Genomic DNA, 24,641 nt, shown 5'->3' on the forward strand with positions numbered 1-24,641 from the left:
GTTACCGCAGCATTACCTCACTGCTGTACTACAATTACCGTGGTGAAGTGGAGTATTCACCTGCAGCAGAATGTTGGAGGTAAATTTGCTGCTTTACTGCTGTAAATCAGCAACATCAATGGAATTGCGCTGGTGGTAATTCAGCTGAAATCCCCATGGCGTTCCAAGCAGTTGGGGCTAGACAGCTTCTTTTGGGGTGGCACCACATCTGATTTGCATATGGCCTTTCCCATTTCTGTAATTGCTTGGCAGGCCAATCTAGATGAAAGGGAACCCTGCCAAATGTGTGGGACAAAATGAAGTGTCACAAAAGTTGGAGGGGGACAAACTCCCTGTCTCCCCCCCCCCCCTTAAAATTACACCCATGGACCACAGGAGGTTTTGAGACCCCAAGCACTAACACACAACAGAGAAAATTCCCTGTGATCTTGGCTACTGGGGTAATGGATTTGGAAGCAGCCATGCTCCTCCTGCCTGATCTTAATATGGAGGGCCACAAGGGGCTGGTCCAAAGGATGAGGCAACACACCACATAACCCCTGGGAATAAGGAGGAGGGAGGCATACTCACTCGCATGGGGCGGGGGAGAACCAGGGCAACAAGACCAATCACAAATCAGGAAGCCAGGAGGGAAACAGGCCCATGAATCAGAGCCCTTATTGCCCCAGGAGCTGATGAGCACCCATGTAAAAGGACCCAGAAGCCTCCCCGCTTGGAGACAGGCACGCCAGTTCACCAAAGTGGCGTGGGCAGCAGAACTGATATGACACTAATGAGGACATCATATGAACTTTCACCCTAGCAATATCACAGGCAGTAAACTCACATGACCATTGACCCTTGCAACATCTTAAAAAGTGATGTTCCTGATAAAAGAGAAATACACTAAGTGTAAGACAGATTTTTTTAAAAGCAACTAGTTACAAGAGAAGACAGTATGTTATGCTGGTCACCAACCACACATTAACAAGGTTGCTGCTATGATATATCATGGGTGCCAGGGGCGCACCCGGCAGAGGGTATCAGGTAATAAAACCGCTGCAAAAATGTTGCTGGTAAAAAAAAATGGTGGCAAAAATGCTGTGGTTTGACCCGATAAAGGTGTACCCCATTATAACATTTAAGGGGGGGGGGGGGTTGTGGGAGTGTCCTCCACTCCCCTTAAATGGTATAATGGGTCCCGGGATTGCGGGGGAGTCCCCTGCATCCTTTACATTATTGTGGCGCAAAAAACCACGGCATTTTTGCTGCAATATTTTGTATTCACGGCCATGGCAGTATAGCCTCAACTGGTCTGTTACTGCAATTTTGTGACAGTAAATCTTGCCCGACAGGTATACTAATCATATATTAAACACATTTACAACAATGTGGGCGCCCCACAGCTGAGAAAGACCATGGCCAATTAACCAGTACTATTGGTAGGTTTCCACTCAGGAGGGACTACAACCACGTTTTCGCTCACTGTGCCTGCTTCACGGTTGTAAATATACTAAACGCAGCCTCACGTGTTTGAATGATGTGTTCATATTTCCTGTGTGAATGATGTGTGTATCTCCTATACACAGATACTGCTAGTTTATGGTCGTTAGTTAAAGTCTCACATGTAAGGTATAGTCAGCACATGCAAGGCATAACCTTACCTTGCCTGATGCTGCCCACATATGCCAAGGCCAGTGCCCAAGTATTGTCAAGGTAAGTCGAGGAGCTGCTATCAAATGCCAAAGCTTCAAATTCATGAAACACTGCCATTTCATGCCAGCAAATGCCTCATATGCCTGGTAAAGTTATTGGGCCTGATTCATGGATTTTTTTTGCACAGTTCAAAGTGATTTTGCACTGCTGAAAAGTGATTTTGCACTGCCAACACAAACCCTGATTCATGGAAATGTGAAAAGTGTATTTTTGCAGTGCAAAGTGAGTGCATAATCAGTGCATATTTATTTTTGCAGTACAAAATAACTTCGATCTCGCTATATTAAAAATGTGGCTTTATGATTGGAGACTTACCTTGGCAGCAGTGCAATACTTTTAAGAATGCCAACTTTGAGTGGAAAACTTTTAATCAAACGGCTGCTTATCTGATGAAATTTCCGTCTGCTAAACATAGAGCTATGTTTTTAAGGTTTCATTTTAATTTATGGCCGACTAAAGAGGTACTGAGCACAAAAGTCTGTTGGCAGAAAGAACTTGGCGATACTGTAAAATTCAGAACCAGCTCGAAACACTTGGTGGGCCACTGTCCGTTTTTAGCTCTAGCAAAGACAGTTATTTTTACAACACTTTTTTAAGGATTACAGAGTTTTATCTCCTGAGGTTTTATGGTGAAAGATTTTTAATGGGTATATCTGTGATTCTAGCAACAATGATATTTTAGAGTTTTTACATTGCTAGACCTAGGGCCTCATTACACAGTAGGCGGTAAACCATGGCGCTACTAGCGCCATGGTTCATGCCGGTAATTTACCGGTACCGCCTTGGAGGAAAGGGGAATTACCGCCCTATTCCAAGGTTGGCGGGGCGGTAATTCCTCCTTCCTCCATTGCCCTTCCCCATTCCCATTTTTGCCCCATAGGGCATAATGGGAATGGGGAAGGCGCTAATTACGGCACCGCAAATTGCGGTACCGTAATTAGCTCCACTGGTCCCTTTACGGGTTGGTTTTTAACGCCTGCAAAAAGCAGGCGTTAAATTCCCCAACCCGCAAAGGGACCTCGTAGTAAGGCGGTAAGGATTTACCGGTACCGGTAAAATACTGGTACCGGTAAACCCTTACCGCCTACCGTGTAATGAGGCCCCTAGACTTGATTTCATCATGGAAAATTGTTTTAATCGTTGTAAAATACGGATCTTCTTTCTTATATCTGCTTCCACTCAATTATTGGGTGTGTTACATTCTTGTGTTTCTGCATTGAAATGTTGAACTCTGTTTTCAACTGTAACAATACATTTAAAAATAAATAAATAAATAAAGATTCTCACAACATAATGCCATATACACTACCTGTGAGCTTTTTACTGATTCTGTGTAATTTAGTACTGAAACAGCGGTTTGATGCTGCAGAGTAGGATTGAACTATATTGTAAAAGCTGTGGAACAGGAGTGTGATGTTGAAGGTCTTGACTGAGGTGGATTGGCAGAGCTGTTGCACAACTTGGAACCAGGGCAGCAGTGTGATGCTGTAGGTCAGGGATGAGGTGGATTGGCAGAGCTGTTGCGCAACGTGGAACCAGGGCAGCAGTGTGATGCTGTAGGTCAGGGATGAGGTGGATTGGCAGAGCTGTTGCGCAACGTGGAACCAGGGCAGCAGTGTGATGCTGTAGGTCAGGGATGAGGTGGATTGGCAGAGCTGTTGCGCAACGTGGAACCAGGGCAGCAGTGTGATGATGTAGGTCAGGGATGAGGTGGATTGGGGGAGCTGTGGGTTACGTAGTACTGGAGCAATAGCAGCTGCTGCAGATCGCGATTGAGGAATTTTGGCAGGGCTGCGTACTTAATACTGACACAGCAGGCTATTCTGCGGGCTTTGATCGCGTTTGATTGGCAGAGATATCTGTTATGTAGTACTGGAGCAGCAGTGTGATGCTGTAGATCTGGGTCAAGACGCATGTGCAGAGATGTGTAATATTTAGCAGTGGAAGGGATGCTGCAGGTTGAGATGGAGGCTAGTATGCAGTACAGAGCTGTGTGTGTATCTAAAACAGCAGTGCTTCTCCCCTGAAATTCGCATCCTGCAACGTACGTTGCCATGCTTTAGTCAGCAGAACTATGCCCCTAATTCACTTATCCTGCACCCTACACAGTCCGGGTTTAAACGGCTGAACTATCCCTAATTTGCATACATTGAACCTTCCATTCTAAAGCTTTAGAAAGCAGAGCAATCCCCCTAAATTGGGAGCCCTTGTGTCACAAGAAGGTAGTAAATGACCAGGCAACCAAAGGGAGCCCACTTTTCCAAAACATGTACCTTATACTAACTTTTGGGACTAGTGTCAAAACGACGCAAACACAATTCTCTGATACTCAGCAGAGAAACCATACCAAATTGTCTAAATTCGTAAATATCAGAGCACACATCACTCCACCCCATCCTACACCAGTAAGCAGCCAATCTCATTTGTGTAGTGCATAATAGCTGTTAACGTGTGGGGTGGTACCTTCCTGACTTTAGTTGACCCCCTGTGGGGACAGCTCATTCCTTGTGCATATACTAATTGCTGACAGCCCCTGCGTACCCTTGGAAGACTAGCCCTTAAAATAACATGAACACCCCATGCCTGCTCTTGCCCAGGTCTCATCATGTAGCTGCTGCACAGGGCTGTGTAATGAACCTGGGATGGGATCCCTATTTACCTAGCAAGAGGACAGAGAGAATGCAAATTCGAGCTAGAAGTGTTATTGGACTGTCCATCATAGCACCCCCACTCAAACGCCTTTTTCTCTCACTGCCAGCATGCTTCTCTCCAATTTCCGACAGCTGACGCACACCCATGAAAGAACATGGGGTGGTGTACCCAGCATCATGGTGCTCTCTGAGAAATCCAACCCCCTTCTATATTTTCTGCTTCTCATTTCATCCTGAAGAACCCCTGACAGGGTTGCAGCATCACTCTGCAAGCGAACTTCTGTTGCCACCTCACACCTGTTGAGTTGTGGCAGGGGAGGGTGGGGGGTCAATCCTTTTGGGCCTGTGGCTGCTTGTACTGCTTGAGAGGCGTGTACAGCTTGTGGGAGGGACCAGGGTAGACCTCTGGTTGAAACAAGCAGGGATTCTGTCTCCTGTCACGATGAACGCCTGACAAACTCTTTGTGCTTGACATTACGAGGCCTCTTTGCCTTGGTGAAGCGGGGCTCCCCGCAAACCCCGCATTGCAGGGAGTTAGGGTCACCACATCTCCTAGGGGGGCCGCCCTAGGACTTCAAAAAGAAATAATTTCTTTTTTAAGTAATTCTGACTTCAGAAAACATATTTCTGTTACAGTACTGAAGTGAGAGTGACCTCAAAAAGAAATTATTTCATTTTTGAAGTCCGAAGGCCCTCCTCCCCTATGAAGATGCTTCTGGTTGGGGTGAGATGGAGCCCTCCTGCTCCTCTGCTCTGTGCATAACTGGAACCAGAGCTGGTTCCTGCTGCATGGATAAAGGGGCCAGAGGACTGCCTTCCGAGGAGTCCCTCAGAGCGACGGATTCAGTGAAAAAAGTGTGAAAAATGTATTTTCTGTAAATGTGTGGGTGCATTCATGCAAGGGTGTGTGTATATGTATATGTTGTAATGTGTGTGGTGGAGTGAGTGTATAATGTATGGTTGGCTGGGTGTGTGTTTGTGTGATTGTATGATGAATGGCTGCATGTGTAAATGAGTTAGTGAATGCTGTGTGAATGTGTGTGCATGAGTTAATACTGGACAGAGAAGCTGATTTTGGGGGTTGAAGAGTGGGTGGGAGTGAGAGGGGATATAAGGTGGGAAGGGGCATATGCTAAAACTTACTTTTAAGGGGCATCCATGGTAAAGCAAGATTGGTATGTGTTATTAGTGGCTAGACTGGCATTGTGCGGCAGCCAGACTAGTCATTTCTTACTTTGGCATGGTATTTTCTTTACTGGGCTTCTTTGCTAAAGTAAGCGTGATAGCTAGACTGGCATTTGGGTGCAGCCAGTCTAGCCGTTTCTTACTGTAGCATGGCATATTTTTCTCTGGGCATCTATAATAACGTAGGTATCATAACATTTATTACATGGCTAGGCTGGCATGTGGGTGCATCCAGTCTAGCCTTTTCTTACTGTGGCATTGCATATTTTTCTGGCCATCTGTGATAAAGTAATCATGATTACTGTTATTATGTGGTTAGAACAGCATTTTGGTGCAGCCAATTTAGGCATAGCTTACTGTGGCATGGCATTTTGTTTCTGGCCATCATAAAGGCTAAAGCAAACATTAGTGTTATTACATGTCTATACTGGCCTACATTGTGCAGCCAGTTTCGACATGGTTTCCCACTGTGGTATTACGTTTTTAATGGCAAAGCATTACATTCATTAAAGCATTAATGCTCCTGTTCACTGTTAGCGACTTGCATCTATTGGATTTTTGCATTGGAGTTACCCTACAAAACAATTGCAAAAGCTCTTGCTTTTGATGCAATTTTTCACAGAAAGTATGCTGCTTAATGGACCAGTTTAACCCATTATTCAAATATTTATCTGGGGGGACACCCCCAAATCACCTTTGGATGGATTGGGCTCCCTTGCTCTGCTCGGTCACTCTGGCATATTTATTTATGCCCCTTCAATTAAAACATTCACTAGCCACCACTGGCTGAGTGACTGCGAGTGAATGGGTATGAATATGTGCATACAATATTGGGGACCTGGTAAGGGGCATTGGAACATGGACGTTTTCTTACATGTTTTACTTGCTTTTTTAGGCAAAGTCAACTTGATGAATGTTATTCCATGGAGGGTGTTACACTTCAGGCTTCCCTGCGGAGTACGTCTCATTTGCAAGCTCCTTTGTGGAGCAGGTACAGGTTGCCATGGCGCCTGCACAAGCTACGGCGGAACCCGTCTCAGCTGACACATCTCATACGTGGAAGACGTACAGCAAGACACACCCACATACAGGTTTAAAACCGTTGCCTACCAAAGGGCTCGTTGCTGCTAATTAGTGATTCTTGCTATTGCGGTTACGTCCATTTTTCTTTGTGAAACCCTTGTCACGAAATCCTCATCTGATTCCCTGGTTCCGACCCTCACCTGACTTCTGGATTGTTACTCCTTATCCTCTTTTGGCACTATTTACAGATCGCTACGGTATTGACCCGGACTGCTCCTGGATTGCCTTCTTTTTCCCTTATCATTGTCGTGATCTCCTGGTATTGACGCGGAACGCTATTGGATTGTTTTTTCCTGCTGCTGCTGCCCCTCGCAGTTTACCCGCTCTGGCTTGCCATCAGCAGACGCTGAACATTATTGGTTTGTTCTTCCTGCTGCTGCTGCCCCTCGCAGTTTACCCGCTAGTGGCTACTTGGAAAACTTCAGCTGCTCCAATCCTCGTCTGGAAGTGTGTGTTCTCAGGTAACTTCCTGTATATATTTATTGGGTCATTCTGCCAGCACCATCTCTGTCTACATTGTACCACTTACCTATTGCTCTGTTGGGTATTTCCTTGTACTGGATTTTGGAACATTTATTGGATTACCATACTTCGTGAACTTATTATCAAAGTGCATTTTGACGCTCTCCTGACCTTGCACCAATCCGACACTAGTGCAACCCTTGTGCCGTCTGGGTTTACTTCCCTGTACTAACGTACCTGTTTCTTATTTTATCCTGTCGTTTTCTCCAAACCTGGACATCGTTAACCCTTGAAAGTCCCACAATTCAGGTCTGTTGTTTTTGTTTAAATACTCTAAGAAGAATCCATTAGACTATTCTCACTCATTGGGTTTAATTCTTTATTTTGTAGATCCATCCCGGGGGAAGCTCCACTCCAATCCTTGCCTAGGTATTTTCTATCGGATACTGTTGCTTGATTGCATATGGTCTCTCTCAACACTGTTTAATATCTTTGTATTCCTTTGCAGCATTGGTATTGGCGGTGTGTGTTCTCCCCACTCTTTTATTCAACTGACACCTCTGTCTGTTCCAATCGAAACAGCAGAGAGGTACGTTGTAGAGAAGAGCCCCTCTTTGAGGAACCCTGAGTCGTGAACTCTGGGGAGCTGGAATTGGAGGCTGAATATCGATTCCTGTACTCCTATCGTCTCCAAGGTCATTGATCCTCATGCCTGACCTACTTACGGAGCGGTGAGTAACAGAGGGGCTTTGGGGTGGAGGGTTTATAGTGGAAGGGGGCAAGAAGACTGGACCTTTTCTTTGGACTGGCATTTATAGGGGCAAGACCAATATGATGTGCATTCTTGCATGGCAGATGGAGGCATTTGTGAAGCCAAAGAAGGTAGTATGCATTTTTACTGCCGTGAAGGGTAAGGTCAACTTGATATGATATGATATTTTATTTATATAGCACCTATACACAATGTGTTTCAAAGCGCTTCAAGGCAAGGGAGGGAACAAGGGAATATACAATGACATTCTTACAGGCCGTGAACAGTAAGGATGTGAAATTAACTATCATACTCAGATAGTGCAAGAGCTAAGACACAGATAAGGAAGGGAGGGGGGAGAACTTATAAAATATTCTTACATTGTGGTGCTGGGTAAGCATTTGTGCAGCCAGCAATAACGTGTTTTCTTCCTGTGGCAGTAGATGTTTACTGGCAAAAAGGGCAAAGCCAACAAGAGAATGTGCGTACATTGGAATATTGGCATATACTGGCAGAGCTAGCATGAACATGTTTTCATATGGTATAATTACTGTGCAGAATATTACTGGTCACTCACAGAGTTGGCTGGTACACTTGGGTACCGGAGCCAGGCACAGCCCCCTCATTTAGACTAGATAGGTGAAAGATTTAAGGCTTGATACATACATTTTATCTTTTACCTAGTGCAGTGCATGCTGTGCTACTGCAGCAGGATCATTGTGCCTATTGCGCAGGCGTCATGGCCCAGGGCAGCCCAGAGTCTAGTGCGACCCATGCTTTGATGCCGAGCTTGGGGAGGGGTAGGAAAAACTCAGCATGGCTTTCAATGGAGCCCTCACATTTTGTTCTATGCCACTACCTCTTAGCACAGCAACAGAGCATGTTACAGTGAGGTTCGGGGCATTGCTCAGTCTGCCAACTAATATGTTAAAGGTGAAACAGTCATCTGCAGTCCTCGGATTTCAACAGACCTAACACTGAACCAAAAGTTCTTGCCTCACAGAAACCTCAGCACGCAGCTCATATTAATGGATGGAGCATCCAGACTTCCCCCTCTCCCTCATCTGCAAATTCATAGATCTGTGTGTTGTACATAGGGTACAATGTATCAGTTTAATACAGAGAGAGAGAGAGGGCGTAGAGGAAGCGAGAGAGGGAGAGAGGAAGAGAGAGGCAATGTGAGATAGTGAAACGGGGTGATGTCTGCAAGAGGCCGGGGGTAGGAGTGCAGGGTTGTAGGTTGTTCTGTCTGTGAGGCTGCATCTCTCCCAACTAACCATCTCTCCTCTAAGACCTCCCACCACTTTACATTATACACACAAATCCCCCACAGATGGCTGCCACAGGCGTAGTCGTTAGCACATCTGTCCTTTGCATGACGCCACCGTCCCCTTTTTCTCACAGAGTCATGTGCAATAAGGCCACCAAATGAAGCAGAAGGGTGCTATTCAAATCTGCTTACATCACATTAGTACCTGGCATGGGTTACTATAAATGAGACAAACACACCGATTGGTGCGTTTGCGAGCCTTACCAGACGGTAAGCCTGTTCACGTCCTTGCACATCGTTCGCAGCGATCTTTGTTTTTGGGTTTTTTTTACCGGCCACCATGGAAAGGGAAGAGGGACTACGGATAGTCCCTTCTCCCTGTTCCACGGAGGCCATTTTTAGTATTTACATTTTTTGCAATTTCTTGAATGGCCGACATGGAAAGAGAGAAGGGACTACGTGTAGTCCTGTCTCCTGTTCCGTGGTGGCCATTTTCCTTTGTTTACTATGGCCACCACGGAAAGGGAGAACGGTCCGGGTCCGCGTTGGCCATTTTTTTCTTTTTATTTTTGGGCTGCGGAACACAATGCATCTCACAACTGAAAAACAAAACATTAGTACCCTGGTCTAATGGGCCGGGGTACTAATGGCAATAAGCCTCTCGCTGGCCATTACCATGTAAGGTAATGCCCCAGGGGCCTTCGTTAAGTAACTATGAAATGCAATCTACTTGATAAAGAAATACAATCTACTTGAACATGCACAATGTTGTCAGACGTAACATTTTTAGACTGATATTCTAATTGCAGCTTCAACAATTTATTAAAAACTGTGACTTTGGGCTTTTACATCCATGTGCCTAAATTGTCAATCGTTAGTAAGTACAGTGTGTCACCTTGTACTGCACTAATTAGATGTGCCCAACTTCCACCTCATCACCTCAAATCTACACCACACTGATGATCCCCAAAAAGGGTAAAACGTGTATGTGGTTGCATCCTTGAAAGCTGTTGGTCTTGGGTTGATAAACATATGTATAAATTAGCAGTGGCATATAAGACAGTGGGGTGTTCTCATCTAGAGCCAAAAACAAGGTTTTCTGCTAATTTGCATAAACATAGTACATTGATGTATAGGTCTGATCTGTAATACAATTGCTGTGATGGCTACTAAGGTACGCTGTTTCTGTGGCTATTTAGCTGCAATGTCCTATTCTAGTCCCACATTACAAGTAGAAGTGTTTTTCTGGGCTGTTTTAAACCCACCATGATATTGATGTCGAGTGTTAATCCGGTTTCTGTAATTTGGTTTTAACAAGGACCTACATTTTAGAATCTTAATGTACATCTCAAGCTAAAGATGTTGCCACAACAAATGTTCTCTGTGAGAAATACCTTACATAACGTATAAGTAGCCATGGCAAAGAACTGCTCATAAACTGGGTTAGATAAATGAAAGGGTTGCAACCTGAATATACATTAGAAGGACACCAATGCAGAAACCTTAATACTTGACATAACTTTCCTGGTAAAGGTAAATCAGAGTAACATGCTGTTTTTGTTTGAAATCCATAACACATCATTGGTGCATGAAATGCTACCGAATGGGAGGTTGCATGCAATGCGTTTAGCTGCTTGCTTAGTAGCAATGTTGTGGTTCATTAATACTCCATAAATGTGACAGTAACAATTAGACACAGAAATATGAAGAGCACCAGCTGCTTTTCCAGACATGAATCAGGGGAACGCTACTTCAAACACATGGGGTCGATTTCATAAAGATTCATATGTGGAGCCTTTGCCCAAATGCCTGAACAGCTGTGAAAGGCTTTGCAAACCTTGCAAATACAATTTGGACATGTTTTATTTAGTGACATCAGTGGTGGATGGTGAATTGTTTGATTGGAGTGTTGTAAACAGGTTTAAAGGTGCACATTCGTAAAAGAGACTGATTTTTTGTTTATTCATTTTTTCTAGGGGAGCCCAGGGTTATGCTCGGGGAAATACTGCAGATGAGACACAGTACTACATTGTGGAAGACAGAGAGGAGGATGAAGTCCCTGAGATTTTCTTTGGGTATTCCACATCTACCTCCCTTCCACCAAAAGAATCTCCCATATTAAAACCCAACCACACCTACACCTCTGGTAAACCAACTATGAGCACAGACCCCATTGGACTCAACAACTACATCTCCCAGAATCCCTGCATTCCCGTTTTCTATCTGAATACGCCAACTCTTATTTCGTGAAACCCCCGTATTATAATACCTTTTGCCAATCCTATCATGTAGGATACTCGGATACTCTACTCCCTCCCTCTTTTCTGCCACGAGCACTTTCATACACTACGAAAGACCATGGACTAAGTTTAAAGCTGTTTACCTGACATGTCCCAACCTAAGGGTCAGGCAAAGTCAGGCAATTGACCAAAATCACACAAACACACCTGATGGTCCTTTCCTTTCCCCACAGGGATAAAAGGTGGAGCAAGAGAGCACAATACGAGCAAGGCAGACCGCACGGCGTGAGATCTAACTCAGCACAGCAGTTCAAGAGGAGGTGAAAAACGAGAGGGTGGCAGAAATAACCTTGCCCTTTCTGACCAATGCCTGTGAAACCTCCACAGACAGAAATATAAGATGGTGAACAAGGGCCAACGTGTGTTGCAGCAGATGTCAAAGGTACACGAGACCCTGATTACCAAGCCTGGGAGAGACCCTTGCCTAAGAGTTGACTCCAAAGCCAAGCGGTTCATCACAGCCAGTGAGTTGAGGGGAGAGTTGATAAGAAACCGAACTGTGTTGAACGAAAGGTAGCAAGAGCTAATTTTAACATTGAAAGACATAAAGAAACTGTTAAGAAAAGAGGGGGAAAACCAGCGAAACAGGAGTCTAGCACCACGCATGGGTGTAGGACATGGGAGAACAGGGGGAACAAATCCCCCCGCAATTTTAAGTGAGGGGGATATAATGGCATTTATCCCCCCCATAATATGTGTTGTTGTGCACAGTGCATTGCACTGTGTCTCTGCACTGTCTACAGTGGCATCATGCAGCGTGTACAAATACTTCTTCAGACGGCAGCCGTCAGTGTGCAAAAGTATAAGTTCTGCAGTCTAAAAGTACTTTTGCTCACTGCGTGCCACGCGCCTGCACATTTGGTACGTGCCCGGGCCAGGGAACAAACCGCATGTGCCCCTGCGCAGTGCACTGCTGCGCAGCCTCAGCCTGCGTTTTTCCAGAACGAAGTGTAGCAGCCAGGCAGCGACTCATGCTCATGATGACTGAGAAGGCTGGCCCGGCCTCTGCGATTGATGGCATTTGATTATCGAGGGAGTGGGAGACTAGAGAGAGACTCGACTCGAGCTAGCTAAGGTAAGTGTCCTTGTGTGTATGTTGTCGTGTGACTGGATGAGGGAGGGGGGACCACGTGTGGCTGAGTGTGTGATGTTGTGAGGTGGGGGCTGATCCTTAAGAGAACCACAACCCGATTTCTGGACAATATGCACTATCCAAGTAGAAATGCAGGTAGATCCTGCTCTATATGCGACTGCTCGTATTTCACAAATATTTTGCATTACTCTGTGAAATGTATGGTGTTGTTTTAGAGAGAGTTTTCCTCCATGGTTTAGGAAACACTGATTTTGTAACAAATGTTTTATCCACACAATAATGCCTTTTAATTGAATCACTACTTCTACATTTGCCGCCCCAGAGCAGCTTTATTTTTTAAAGAGGACCCAGTGTTAAAGGTCACCAAAATCTAGGTCACTGTACCAATGTGTGTGCGTGTGTGTGTGTGTATGTGTACATATGCAACTAGAATAAAAACAACAAATGCACCCAATAAGTGTTTTCAAATGTTAATTATTTGACACAGCCACTACTTCAAGCGCTGGTCAGTTTTAAAATTCTCCCTATTTAGGAGATTTGACCAGGATCACACATTTTTAGTTAGACATGGAAGAGATGCTGGGATTAACACATGGGTCTCCTGTTTGCACAGTTGAACACCAGCAGATCACATCTCCATCGTGCCACCTATACAGTGTCTGCCATTTTAGTGGCATGTAAATTATTGGATGGTAAACTCTGTGATGTGCGGTCCAGAAGGGTGAACATTATTAAATGATTATTGTTTTTTCGTTATAATATTTCGTGGGTGCTGTAGGTCCATCATATAGCAGGCACATTTCCTTACTCGGACACGCTTTAAATAGTGCACCGGCTGCTCTTCACTCCTGGAATATGGATGTACGAACCTATAGGGAGACCCCCCCCCGTGTATTTTTAAGCCGAAGTGAGGCGAGGCCGCTGTGCTGCGTTGGCCACCTGCTGTAATCTGCACATGCGCATGTGGGGAATCCCTCTGTGGATTGCAGCTCTTATTGAGACTAGGGAATGCACACACACCAGAGCAATGTGTTTAAAGCGCTGTTTATACCCGTTGGGGTTTGCCCTCTGTGCTGGGTGCAGCCCGTGTGACTCCAGGGAATGCCCACTCGCACCTGGGAAATGCACCTTGACCAAGGGGCACCTCGAGGAGGTATTGGACGATATGCAGTGATCTGCCCAGGATGTTAATGAGGCTGTGTGTTTTATACTTTTGTAGGGTGCTGTATTTACTTTTGCGGGGTAAAGTGGTACTTTTTGAGGGCAGGCACAGCAAATGTAACAAAATTAGACTTATTTGGGCAGGGCTTATTTAAAAGGGCTGTGAGCTGCTCCCTAAATAGTAGGTCATAGGAGATCTTAGGTCGATCACTAGGCTGTCGCCATGGCGATGCACTGGCATTGGGATAGGGTGCAGGGCCATATGTACATCTTCAGGTGACATGGCCTCAGGATATTGCACTTCACCCTGGGCCGGATGCCTGAGCCCATGCGGCACCATGGCGATAGGACGAGTTCACCAAGCCTGTGTCAAAGTGAGCTAGACACACAGCAGCGCCTGGACCACAACGTAGGACAGGGTTGCCGGGTCTGAGATCTGCCAATAAATGCCTCCCCCTTATCTGCAATCCGACAACATCCATTTGCCTCCTTTATTATTGTAATGCGATTGGACTGCTTCAAACTGACGATGCTGCGGGAGCCAGCATTCAAACATGAGATGGTAACTGTCAAGGGCGAAGCACTTAACCACAAGGCCAGTCCATTGTCTTATCAGGATATTAGTGAAATGGCTTGTTTTTAGATTTAAAAGTTGTGCACCTATTATTATTTGCTTGCAAAGCTATAGGAAACTCTCAATCCTTGTGTTTCTTTCCTGGGTGTTCATGATTAACCTTCTGAGAAGAAAAAAGTGGCATGGGTGATGTTGTAACACTGCGAGCACAGGAGGTCGCTAATTTTAATAATATTAATAATTGGTGTTCTTGTATTAACTCTTCATGTGGATTCCTCTTGCCTCCAAGAACTTGTACTAGTAGGTGTTATTACCCAATAATGTAATGCTACTCAATGTATCAACCTTGAGAGGATGAATGGCTGGGTCAGTCCTACCACAGTATTCGAACTTCAAAGTGCATGGAACTTGTAACTCAGAAGTGGATTCGAAAGAGATGTTGAGCACTAATATAGGTTTCTTGATTAGCATTGAGTGGCATGAGAACATATTTATCTTCTGAAAGATTGTCACCTACTTGGAGCAGTCCCAGCAGCAAGGAAGGTGTGAACCAATACAGACATTAGAGGAAAACAGGGCATTCTGGAGTGAACTCGGGGTGCATTTATACTTTGCCAGTAGGCTGGCGCCCGTGCAGACATTGTGGGCCTTGGCTGTCTTTGAACTTTATGGGCATTGTCTGCAAATTGGGTGTCTAGTCAAAGGATCGAATCAAAAGGGTCGACAGGAAAAAGGATCGACACCAAAGGGTCGACAGGACAAAGGATCGAATTTCTTTTTATTATATATTTTTTTTTAGGTTTTCATTTTGGAAAAAAAGTGGTTTTTAGCAAAAAAGGGGGTTGGGAGGAACCCCCCCAAAAAAAAAAAAATATGTGAAAGAAAATAAATAATAATTCGATCCTTTGTCCTGTCGACCCTTTGGTGTCGATCCTTTGACCTGTCGTCCCTTTCACTGTCGATCCTTTGACTGGCAACCTGCAAATTGGTGTGTGAAGTATTTCTCAAGTGCGCCCAGCAAAGGCTGTGTGGGGACATGGAAAATGCATGATAAATGTGGATGGCCGAGAAACTAAACTAAATCATGTCCCCTATGCTGTTGGATCCCAATGCATTTCCGGTTATAGACAAGTGGCTCAACTAATTGAGTACAGAATGTGTGCTTTCAGGATGTGGAGGGATATTTCTGGTACCAATAAAGCCCATCCAAACAAAGTGAGCGCTGGTCACCCCCCTTTGAGCCCCAAACAGTAATTGCCCAGGCCTTAGGTGAGATTAATTAATTAATCTTTTATTTACATGCTGGGGGACCCTGTAGCACTTACCCCTCTGCCCGCCCTCTCATTTGTCACTGCAATTGCACGTTCCGAATATCCCAAAGCCTAGCAGGACCGCTGTTTGGTTTATTATTTCTTTTCTCTTGTTTTATACACTGATGATATATGTAAGTTAATACGTACTGCTATTTTAATTTTAGTTTTGTGACGAATTCTTTAACTAAAGCACAATAAATAAAAAACAAAAACAAAAAACAAGGTGTCCCGTGTCCCCCCCCAGATTTTATGTGTCTCTTACGCCCCTGGCACCACTTGAGTGCTCAAGCAGGAAACTCTGGGTGATTACCCAACGTTAAAGACTACCACAACTAGAAGGCCTCAAGAAGAGGCAAAGAAGGTTCAAAGTGGTCATGCAGAGGTCTTGTAAAATCCTCTGTATTGTCGAAAGTGTTTGACCAACAGATGATTGTGAAAGCTAAGGGAAGTGAATCCCGCATGGTGACAATTAGTACATGAGCTTGATTTTGTAAAGATTAGCAAGAGTGAACCCGGCAGGGGAATGCTAATGAGAAGGGGTGAAGTCTAAAGTCAAGTGATGAATTATCTATAACCATCAGCGAGAGTGAACCCAGCAGAGGAAAGCCGACAACCAACGGTCGGTGAGAGTGAACTCGGCAGAGGGAAGCCGACAACCAAAGGTCAGTGAGAGTGAACATGGCAGAGCGAAACTGATAACCAAAAGGTGGCGAGAATGGACCCGGCAGAGGGAAACCAGTAACGAGGGGCAAAGCCGAAAACCTGTTTAAAAAGACATTAAGATTTGTAAAAGCAAGAAATATTGCAAGATAAGGTGAAGAGAAGTGGGATGATCCGAGCCGGTCGAGGGAGATCCAGGGGTGGAAAGCTGTCACCCAAAGTTCACTGAGAAGGGAACTGTCTTGTGAATTTGTTGAATACAATTTATGAGGGGTCTGCACCCATAAGAGGGGCACTCAGAGGTGAAGCCATCACCCAAAGGGTTTGTAGAACAGAACTTTTGTGTTTGTTTGTTGAAAGCATCAGGCCTCAAAGGTGAGAGACTTTTATTGAAAAGAGACTTAACTGTCGAAGAACCTAATAGCTGATACCGAACTGTTAGCTCGTGCTGGGAAGGTTTGAGCATGTGCTGTGCCAGCTGGAATGGAAATCTCGGCTCGTTCTAAGAAATCCTGAGCGTGTGCTATGCTCCAAGGTCCCACCTTGTCCTGTGCTGAAAACGTGGGGAAGGAAGACCCCTGGCAATCAGATCCTGACTTATGATTTGAGAAAACTTCTTTCTTTATTGAAACCCTATCCCACACTCTTTTTGTAATGATTTGTGAGGAATTGGCAATAGGTTTTTCTTAGTAGAGGCCCTTTTATTTTGGCACAACACCACTAGGACTGCCTTATTTTTCATTTGATGGTCGACACTTGCTCCTATCTTAGATTTAGGTTAGGCATTTTTCCACACTGCATTTATAGTTCAATAAACACCCTTGAACTGTGATCACTTGTGTCTGTCTTTACTGTTGCCAACATGAGTTCCTTACAGTACTCAATTAAGAGTCCGATATTTAGATATTTTCAGACACTTCATGACTAGCTCAAACAGCTTCACAATATTAATTAGTACAGGTTTATACCTTTGTTAAATTCCTATCAAACATTGTTAACATCTTAGAATATTGTGTTGGTAACCAATCTAATTTCATCTATAAAATTGTTAACATGCCAGAACACTAATATACAGTGAACTGTACTACTTTGCATTTTATGGGAATGACTTAATTGATCTGGAGTTAACCCAACTTGAGTACAATGGTGACCACTGTAAAGTAGAGAGTGGCCTGACTTTAAAGTATGTACATAAATAGCATGTTAATAGCATGTTAATATTATTTAATGTATACACCGATATTTGGAGTCACACTCTCTTTCTTCTTAATTAACTGGATCAGGTTCATCTGTTAGTGAGATACATTGAACATAAAATGATAATAACAAATTCAGACTGTGATCTGTGAAAAAAGAAAATGGGGCCCCACATTATTTCCAGTTTTACCGGAATGACTTACACATTTTAGGGATTTAATCATATTGCTCTTTATTATAATACACTGGTTTCATGTTATCAATTACTAGGATAAGTTATCCATGCATTGACAATAATAAATTCAAATTGTGGGTTTTGAAAATCTGCTAAAATGGTGTCCAATATTACTTCCAGTTTCCCCAGAATGGTTTCTGGGTCAAACCCATATCAGGAAAAGGCAGGTTTCAGCATTTTTTTCCATTATTACTCTTGCATGACCTTGAATCTTCAGATAGAGCTCTCAAGGTGAGCGACTGTAGAGTATCATGTAAAAGGACTATTCATTGATTGAAGTCCACATTCGTGGTGGACTGATACCCTTTTCAGATTTTTACTAAAATATGTTTCTTTCTAAACAGGTACCAATTATAACAATTGTGTGGTACAGCTTGAAAGCGAACACACGGAAGGCTTTTTCACCATTTAGAGGGATCAGATAATAATTTTCAAGGTAAATATGACATAATTCCTGATAATTGAATATAACATCCTTTTTAATAACAGATGGAATCTGACCATATCATATATGGTTGTTTTTTACAGTCACAAAACTCCCAATTACATGGGATCTAAGGGAAGATCCACATTCTTGTGAAGAGCACAAGACCATCATATTGAATCCTGCAAACACATTAGGTGAGCATCCTGAGTATCGGCTTGTGATGAAGGATGCATCCCAAAACTTGGTGACCTTGACATTAAGCGATACTATAAACATAAAAAGAAAAATTATTAGATCTTAAGGTTTAATTTTTTTTAATTAATTGCATAAATAGCCAATTTTGAGAATTTGTCTTATGCTTAACTTTGTTTCATTGAAATTGTCTATGGAATATTAATTTGATAACATTTTGAAATGGCAACCAGATATATGTGCTGAAGTCTGAATTTGGTTTATTGGTTTATTGAGGAACCCTGTGCCAATTCCTGGGTACTAGCACCCATAATCACTCTTAACAATGTCACATATTTATTAGAATTAGGTGAATTAAGTTTAAGTTCGGCCCTGAAATATGGGAGGGGAAGAGTGTAGCAAGTGAGTCCAAACCAACCAAGGAGAATTTGTGGGTGTTCTCCTGCTGAGAAATGGTTTAAAATACTTGTTTCAAATGGTGCATTTTACAGCACCCTTTCTGTGAAAAGTGGGGTCAAAAGCCACAGTGTACGATCGGTTTTGTAGGGTAACATATGAAAAAATCCAATAGATGACAAGTCTTAAACAGTGCATCAGAATATGTTTATGATGACTTTGCCCATAACATATTCCAGTATTCTTCCAGTATAAAAAACTGCTTATGCTGGCTTTGTCCTACATGTCCATTGTATCTGCAGCAATATATGCCAGTATTCTCACATAAGAACATACTCATGTTTGCTTTGCCCATAACTCCAGAACTATATGAAAACATGTCCATAATGGCTATGCCAATAAATGCTAGTATCCCATGCAAAAGTATCCTCATGTTGGGTTTGCCCATAATGGCAGTTTTAAAAAAAGGATGCCACTGTGAGAAAACATGTCCAGACTGGCTGCACCAATGTAAGGCCAGAATGGCCACGTAAGAACACTCATGTTGGCTCTGCCCATAATGCCAGTAGAAAATGCTATGCCACTGTAATAAAACATGCCCATACTGGCTGCATCAATGGAGACCAGCATACCCAATCGTTGAAAGACCAAGAACACTCATCATGTTGACTTCAGCCATAATTCCAGTATAAAATGCCATGCCATTGTAAGATATCCTGCCCATATTGTCTGCAGCAATGTAGGCCAGTAAGAACACTCAACAAGCTGGTGTTGCCCATAATGACTTAAAGCCAGTAAAGAAAAAAATAACACTGTAAGAAAATATGTCCCTATTAGCTACACCATTGTAGGTCAGTATGGCCACCTAAGAACACTCATCATGTTGGCTTTGCTCATAATGCCAGTAAAAGTATCTCATGCCACTGCAACAAAACACTTTAATACTGGCTGCACCAATTTAGACCAATATGCCCATTTACGAACACTCATTGTGTTGGCTTTGCCGAAAAGGCCAGTAAAAATGCCATGCCAGAGTATCAACAGATGTCCACACTGGAAGCTCCAAAGTAGGCCAGTATGGCCACATAACAAAACTCATTTTGTTACCTTTGCCCAAAATAGCTGTAAAACATGTCACACCATTATACAAAAGTATTCTTACTGGCTCCACAATGTTGTCCCTCCCCTCACGCCAAGGTAAGAACACTTGCCAAGCTGGCTTTGCCCAAAGTGATAGTAAAACATGTCATGCCACGGTAAGAAAATTCCCATACTGGCTGCACCAATGTAGGCCAGTATTCCACATAAGAATATATATCTTTTTGGCTTTCTACATAATGCCAATAATACAGCCAATGTCACTATAAGAAAGTACCCATGCTACTTGCCCTCATTATACCCCTCCCCACATCTTCACATAAGGACACTAATTAAGCTTGGTCTATAATGTTAGTAAAAGAAACATGCCACACTAAGAATATTTACACATGTATATGTAGGAATTCAGAATGACATGAGCTAAAAGCGAAGACATCCAGAATATCAATTGCAGGCTCTGCATATTTTTAAAAAATAAGTGTGAATTATCGTGGAGTTACAGGTGAGAAAAGTGGCCAGCACTTTGTCAACATTACTAGGTTTATTGGAATTCAGCATTTCGTCCACAGCAGTTTCTTTCCCTGCAGATTACTACTGTATGCCAGAGGAGCAAAGGTATTCTACTGCCAATAGCATGAATGGATCCCATACATGCAGGTATACCATAATTGACTAAATAGTGCTGGCATTATCTTGCTGTGACCGTGCATCCTCTAATGTCACTTTCTCTGGTGTTGAACATTTTGTATAATAATTAAGGGGGGGGGTCCTAACTGCTCCGCGATTATAAAAGAGTGGATAATGGTCACATTTCTGCCAAAGTGTTGGCCATTTTGTAAAAGATAGTGTTATTATGAAACTTGGGAGAGATTTGTTCTGCGTTGCTTAGAAGAGCGTGGCTGCTACATTTAATTTGTTTCTGCCAGCATGCTCATGTAAGCTGCTTAACACATTGCTGTTTTACTTTTATGTTGCATTGCTTATTATTATTATTTTTTATTGCCTTTTATCAGCCAATGGCTGCCACTGGTCATCTGGTTACAGAATATATTAACAAGACTTCCAATTTATAACAATTGACTTCTCCAGAACACAGAGAGCGCATTTTCGTGGGCACCATCTTGTAATGGTAGGACATGTCTGATAATGTTATCATTTATTTGTGTTTGTCAGGTCCACGATAATGCTTTATTAAGTGTGCACTTTACTTGTGTGCAAACACTTTGAGCTGCAGCATGTAAACTAATGATACATTGTAGAATTCATAGTGAATGTAGTGCCTCATTATGTTATAGAGGATCAGTTTAGTTTACAGGTTACTGTTTTTGCAGGTAGTGGGGAAAGGGGCTGTGTGGACATCACTTCTATTCTTGGAGCTCGTGCTGTTACTTTTTGGTGCATTGTTCTGTACACGCTTTTCCAAAGGAGGATAGTTTGCTATGACCATAGCACTATTTTTGAAAATGTTCAAATTTAGGGTGACCATTTTAATTCTCGCACCACTGCATTCGCATAACTTGCAGCAGTAAACGTTTTGCAATCTACCCTGTGCGAAAATACTATATAACATGATGCACAGTGGAAGAAAGTAACCCACACAAAGCTTATTGACTATGCACTTGAGAGCTGGATCGGCTAGAGAAATTTGAGAGAAATTAAAATACAAATAAGGCTGCAGAGCAAATGGGGAGCTTGGCAATCTTGCAATCCCACCGACCTTATGAAGTGGAAGCACTAGGAAGTCTCTTGAATTGCACATCTACAATATCACAAAATGGCAAAGGGAATACGACTAACTTTGCAAAATGTGAAGGATACAAAATGTTGTCCTGTGGGATCTTTCCTGAAAAATATCACCGGATACATGTCCAAAGCTAGAGCTTTTGGTTGCGGAAATTTGTGTTATTTTAAGACTCGTGCCTTGTTTGTCAATGCCCTGGACATGTCTGCTCACCTCGTACAGATTCTCGCCTTCGTCAGGGTGCTTCTTGTTCTGGAACCTTCTCTCATTCTCCCATCTCTTCTACGAGTTCAGAAAGAGAGAGGAGAGTTAGCGAGATGCATCTGTGCCCAGTAAACTAGAGCTACAGGTAAGTGTCAACGTAGGTGGCAGTCACACATTCTCTCCACACCCTAGGTATACGCTGGGATAGGAAGACTCACACCTCCGGCCCACGGCCTATGTACATGCCGGGGCAGGGGCACTCACACCTCCTCCTCATGAATCCCAGCTTTGAGCTGCAATAGAAACAAGCACGCCTCATACTCACAGCCTACGTGTATGCCGGGGTAGGAACACATGCTATACCCGCAGCCGGTGTATGCCGGTGTTGGAACACCTGCCATACTCGCAGCCTAGTTGTAAACTGTAGTAGAAGCACTCCCACCTCACCCTTAGGCATCCCAGGCCCTCATACCTCATGTGCAGCTGAGGTGTAAACTGTGGTGGTAGCACTTGTACATCACGCTTGGTCATCCTAGGTATGTTTTCGGATATGACCTATCACACCTAATGCTCAGAGAGAGCCCAGTCATGTGCTGGGGTGGGATTGCTCACATTACCCAAGTAGATACTGGCACAGACACTTTCACATCTCACCCCCTTTGCCCAGGTGTACGCTGAGATATGAGCACTCAGACAAATGTGCTCACAGCCCAGATGTGTTAGGAGAACTCACACCTCACATAGCACTAATATGTGCTGGAAAAGGAACAACTCCGCCTTATGTTCGCAGCACAGGTATGTGATGGGGCAGAAGCACTCACGCCTTATGCAAAGACTCCAAGTATGTTCTCGGATAGGGGCGTTCTCAGCTTACACCTCCAGGTGTGTGCTAGGATAGCAGATGTGAGAGCGAGATCACACGTGGTGTATGCCGTGATAGCAATCATCGGCGCTCATGTGCATGTAGCCCAGTTGTGTGCTGGGATACAGAGCCACCACGAGGGGGGCAATGGCGCAAAGTGCACCAGGCTCTTTGCTCCCATGAGGCCTTGCTTATGCACATTTAAAAGGGCACATGGAAGTCTCGAGGTCTGACGGTGCACAGATCAGTCAGAAGCCTCAGGTACTTGTTCCAAATTGCTTTATCTCTTCCAGGTTACAGGCACAGACAGGTCACATGGAAGGGTACACACAGGACACACCTTCTCATGCAACTTACAAGTACCTACTTACTCCCACGACACATTGCACAACATCCACTCAGGGTTCAAGTCAGCATCCTGCATACCTGTCAATCACTCCATCATCACATAGGATGCAGCACTTCCTCGCACACACACCTGCACACCCGATACAGCTCCTCACACATACGGAGCCAGGGGAAATCAGCACTACCTGTGACGTCAGATATCCTAAGGGCTACATTCCTACTCGCTAGACCCGGGTTGACAGAAGGGAATTAACGGAAAGGGTGAGACAAGGAAACTGTGCGTTTTTATAACTAGACACACTTAAACAATTCCACTCTGGGTCAGGGTCGGACTGGGGTTTAAAATTGTCTCGGGCACCAATGAAAAAGTGGCCCACAGTTGCAAATGGGAATTCACTCCTTTTGTGACAGACTGTTTGAGTAGTACCCAAGGGGGAGTTTTTTTGATAAAATGTGATGCAAATTGTGCATTTGAAAGAATATGTGTTCAGAGTCACACTGGTCAAATCTACTAGCCATGTAGTGGAGTAACTCATCAAAGCGGCCAACATTGGCCCAAAAAGTGACCCGCTTTGACCCAAAAACCACACTAGCATTTTGTGTTTTTGGTTCGGGCATTGCCCTATAGCCCAGTAGGCCAGTCTGAGCCTGCTCTGGGTCCCACTGTTCGTAGGCGTGGCATCCCGTGTGAATTTGTGTAAGCATTCTTCTGGGGTGCTAGCACGCCACTCCTCGCTGCGTCACCGTGAGACTCAGTCTATGCATGGTACAAACGTACTCACTATGCGGAGCAGACAGCACATACACACAGGGCCGGTCTTTGCGTCAGGCAGCCCAGGCAGCTACCTGACGTCAGTCAGCCTCTAAGGGGCGCTGTACCAGCAGTCCACAGTGCCAGTGCTAGAATACACATATAACACGTTAGTTTCCTAACATTATAAAAATGAATGTGCCTGTTCATTTTTATAATGTTAGGAAACAAACGTGTTACACGTGTATTCTACCACTGGCACTACTGCAGGGTGTGGCCTCGGCAGTTTCTAGTCCATTTGGTGCCCAGGGCGAAACACTAGGAATTCGCCCCCCCACGCCCCATCCCATGCGCCACTCCCACCGCACCCCGCGCTCCACTCCCGCCGCACCTGCACACCACTTCCACCACGCACCACTTCCACTACACCCTGCGCGCCATGCCCAAACTACACCGTTAAGGAACTCCTACCCAAAGTCAAACAGTTCGTCACACAAGGAATGAATTGCCATTTGGAACGGTGGGCCACTTTTTCACTGGTGCCCAAGACAATGTTATGCCCCAGTCCCACTTAGGCTACAGATAATGAGGACTGGGCACACCAACCAAGAGACCATGAATATGGCACAGGATACAGTATATACAACCAACAAAGAACACAAGATGCTGAAGGGGGTTTGGAGGCAACCTAAGCCAAAAGGGCAATGACAAGGAGACACCTGAACCCGATAAACAATCACTTTAACATTCTTTGAATGGGAATCAAGTGTATGCTTTGATACAGTAAAGTTTTGACTGTGGTAAGGATACATGGACCAGGATTATTTATTTATTCATGCAATGTTTGTCGGGTACCTGCATATTTATTTATTTATGCAATGTGTGTCGGATACAGGTATCCGACAAACATTGCATAAATAAATAAATAAATTATCCGTCTCCATGTACCCGACAAACATTGCATAAATAAATAAACCGGTTTGTGGCTTAAA

General features: G+C 44.0%; 1 protein-coding gene across 1 annotated transcript in view; it reads right to left on the bottom strand.

The window, feature by feature from the left end:
• The window catches only part of CD79A (CD79a molecule), a 172,268-nt gene that overhangs the window by 16,228 nt on the left and 131,399 nt on the right, over positions 1-24,641 (bottom strand). Inside the window, exon 4 of the mRNA XM_069640912.1 lies at positions 21,698-21,766. Coding sequence (XP_069497013.1) covers positions 21,698-21,766 — 69 coding nt within the window. The remainder of the gene's footprint in view (positions 1-21,697; positions 21,767-24,641) is intronic.

The sequence above is a fragment of the Ambystoma mexicanum genome, chromosome 1q (genome assembly GCF_040938575.1).
Source record: "Ambystoma mexicanum isolate Mex_15411 chromosome 1q, UKY_AmexF1_1, whole genome shotgun sequence".
Lineage (NCBI taxonomy): Eukaryota > Metazoa > Chordata > Amphibia > Caudata > Ambystomatidae > Ambystoma > Ambystoma mexicanum.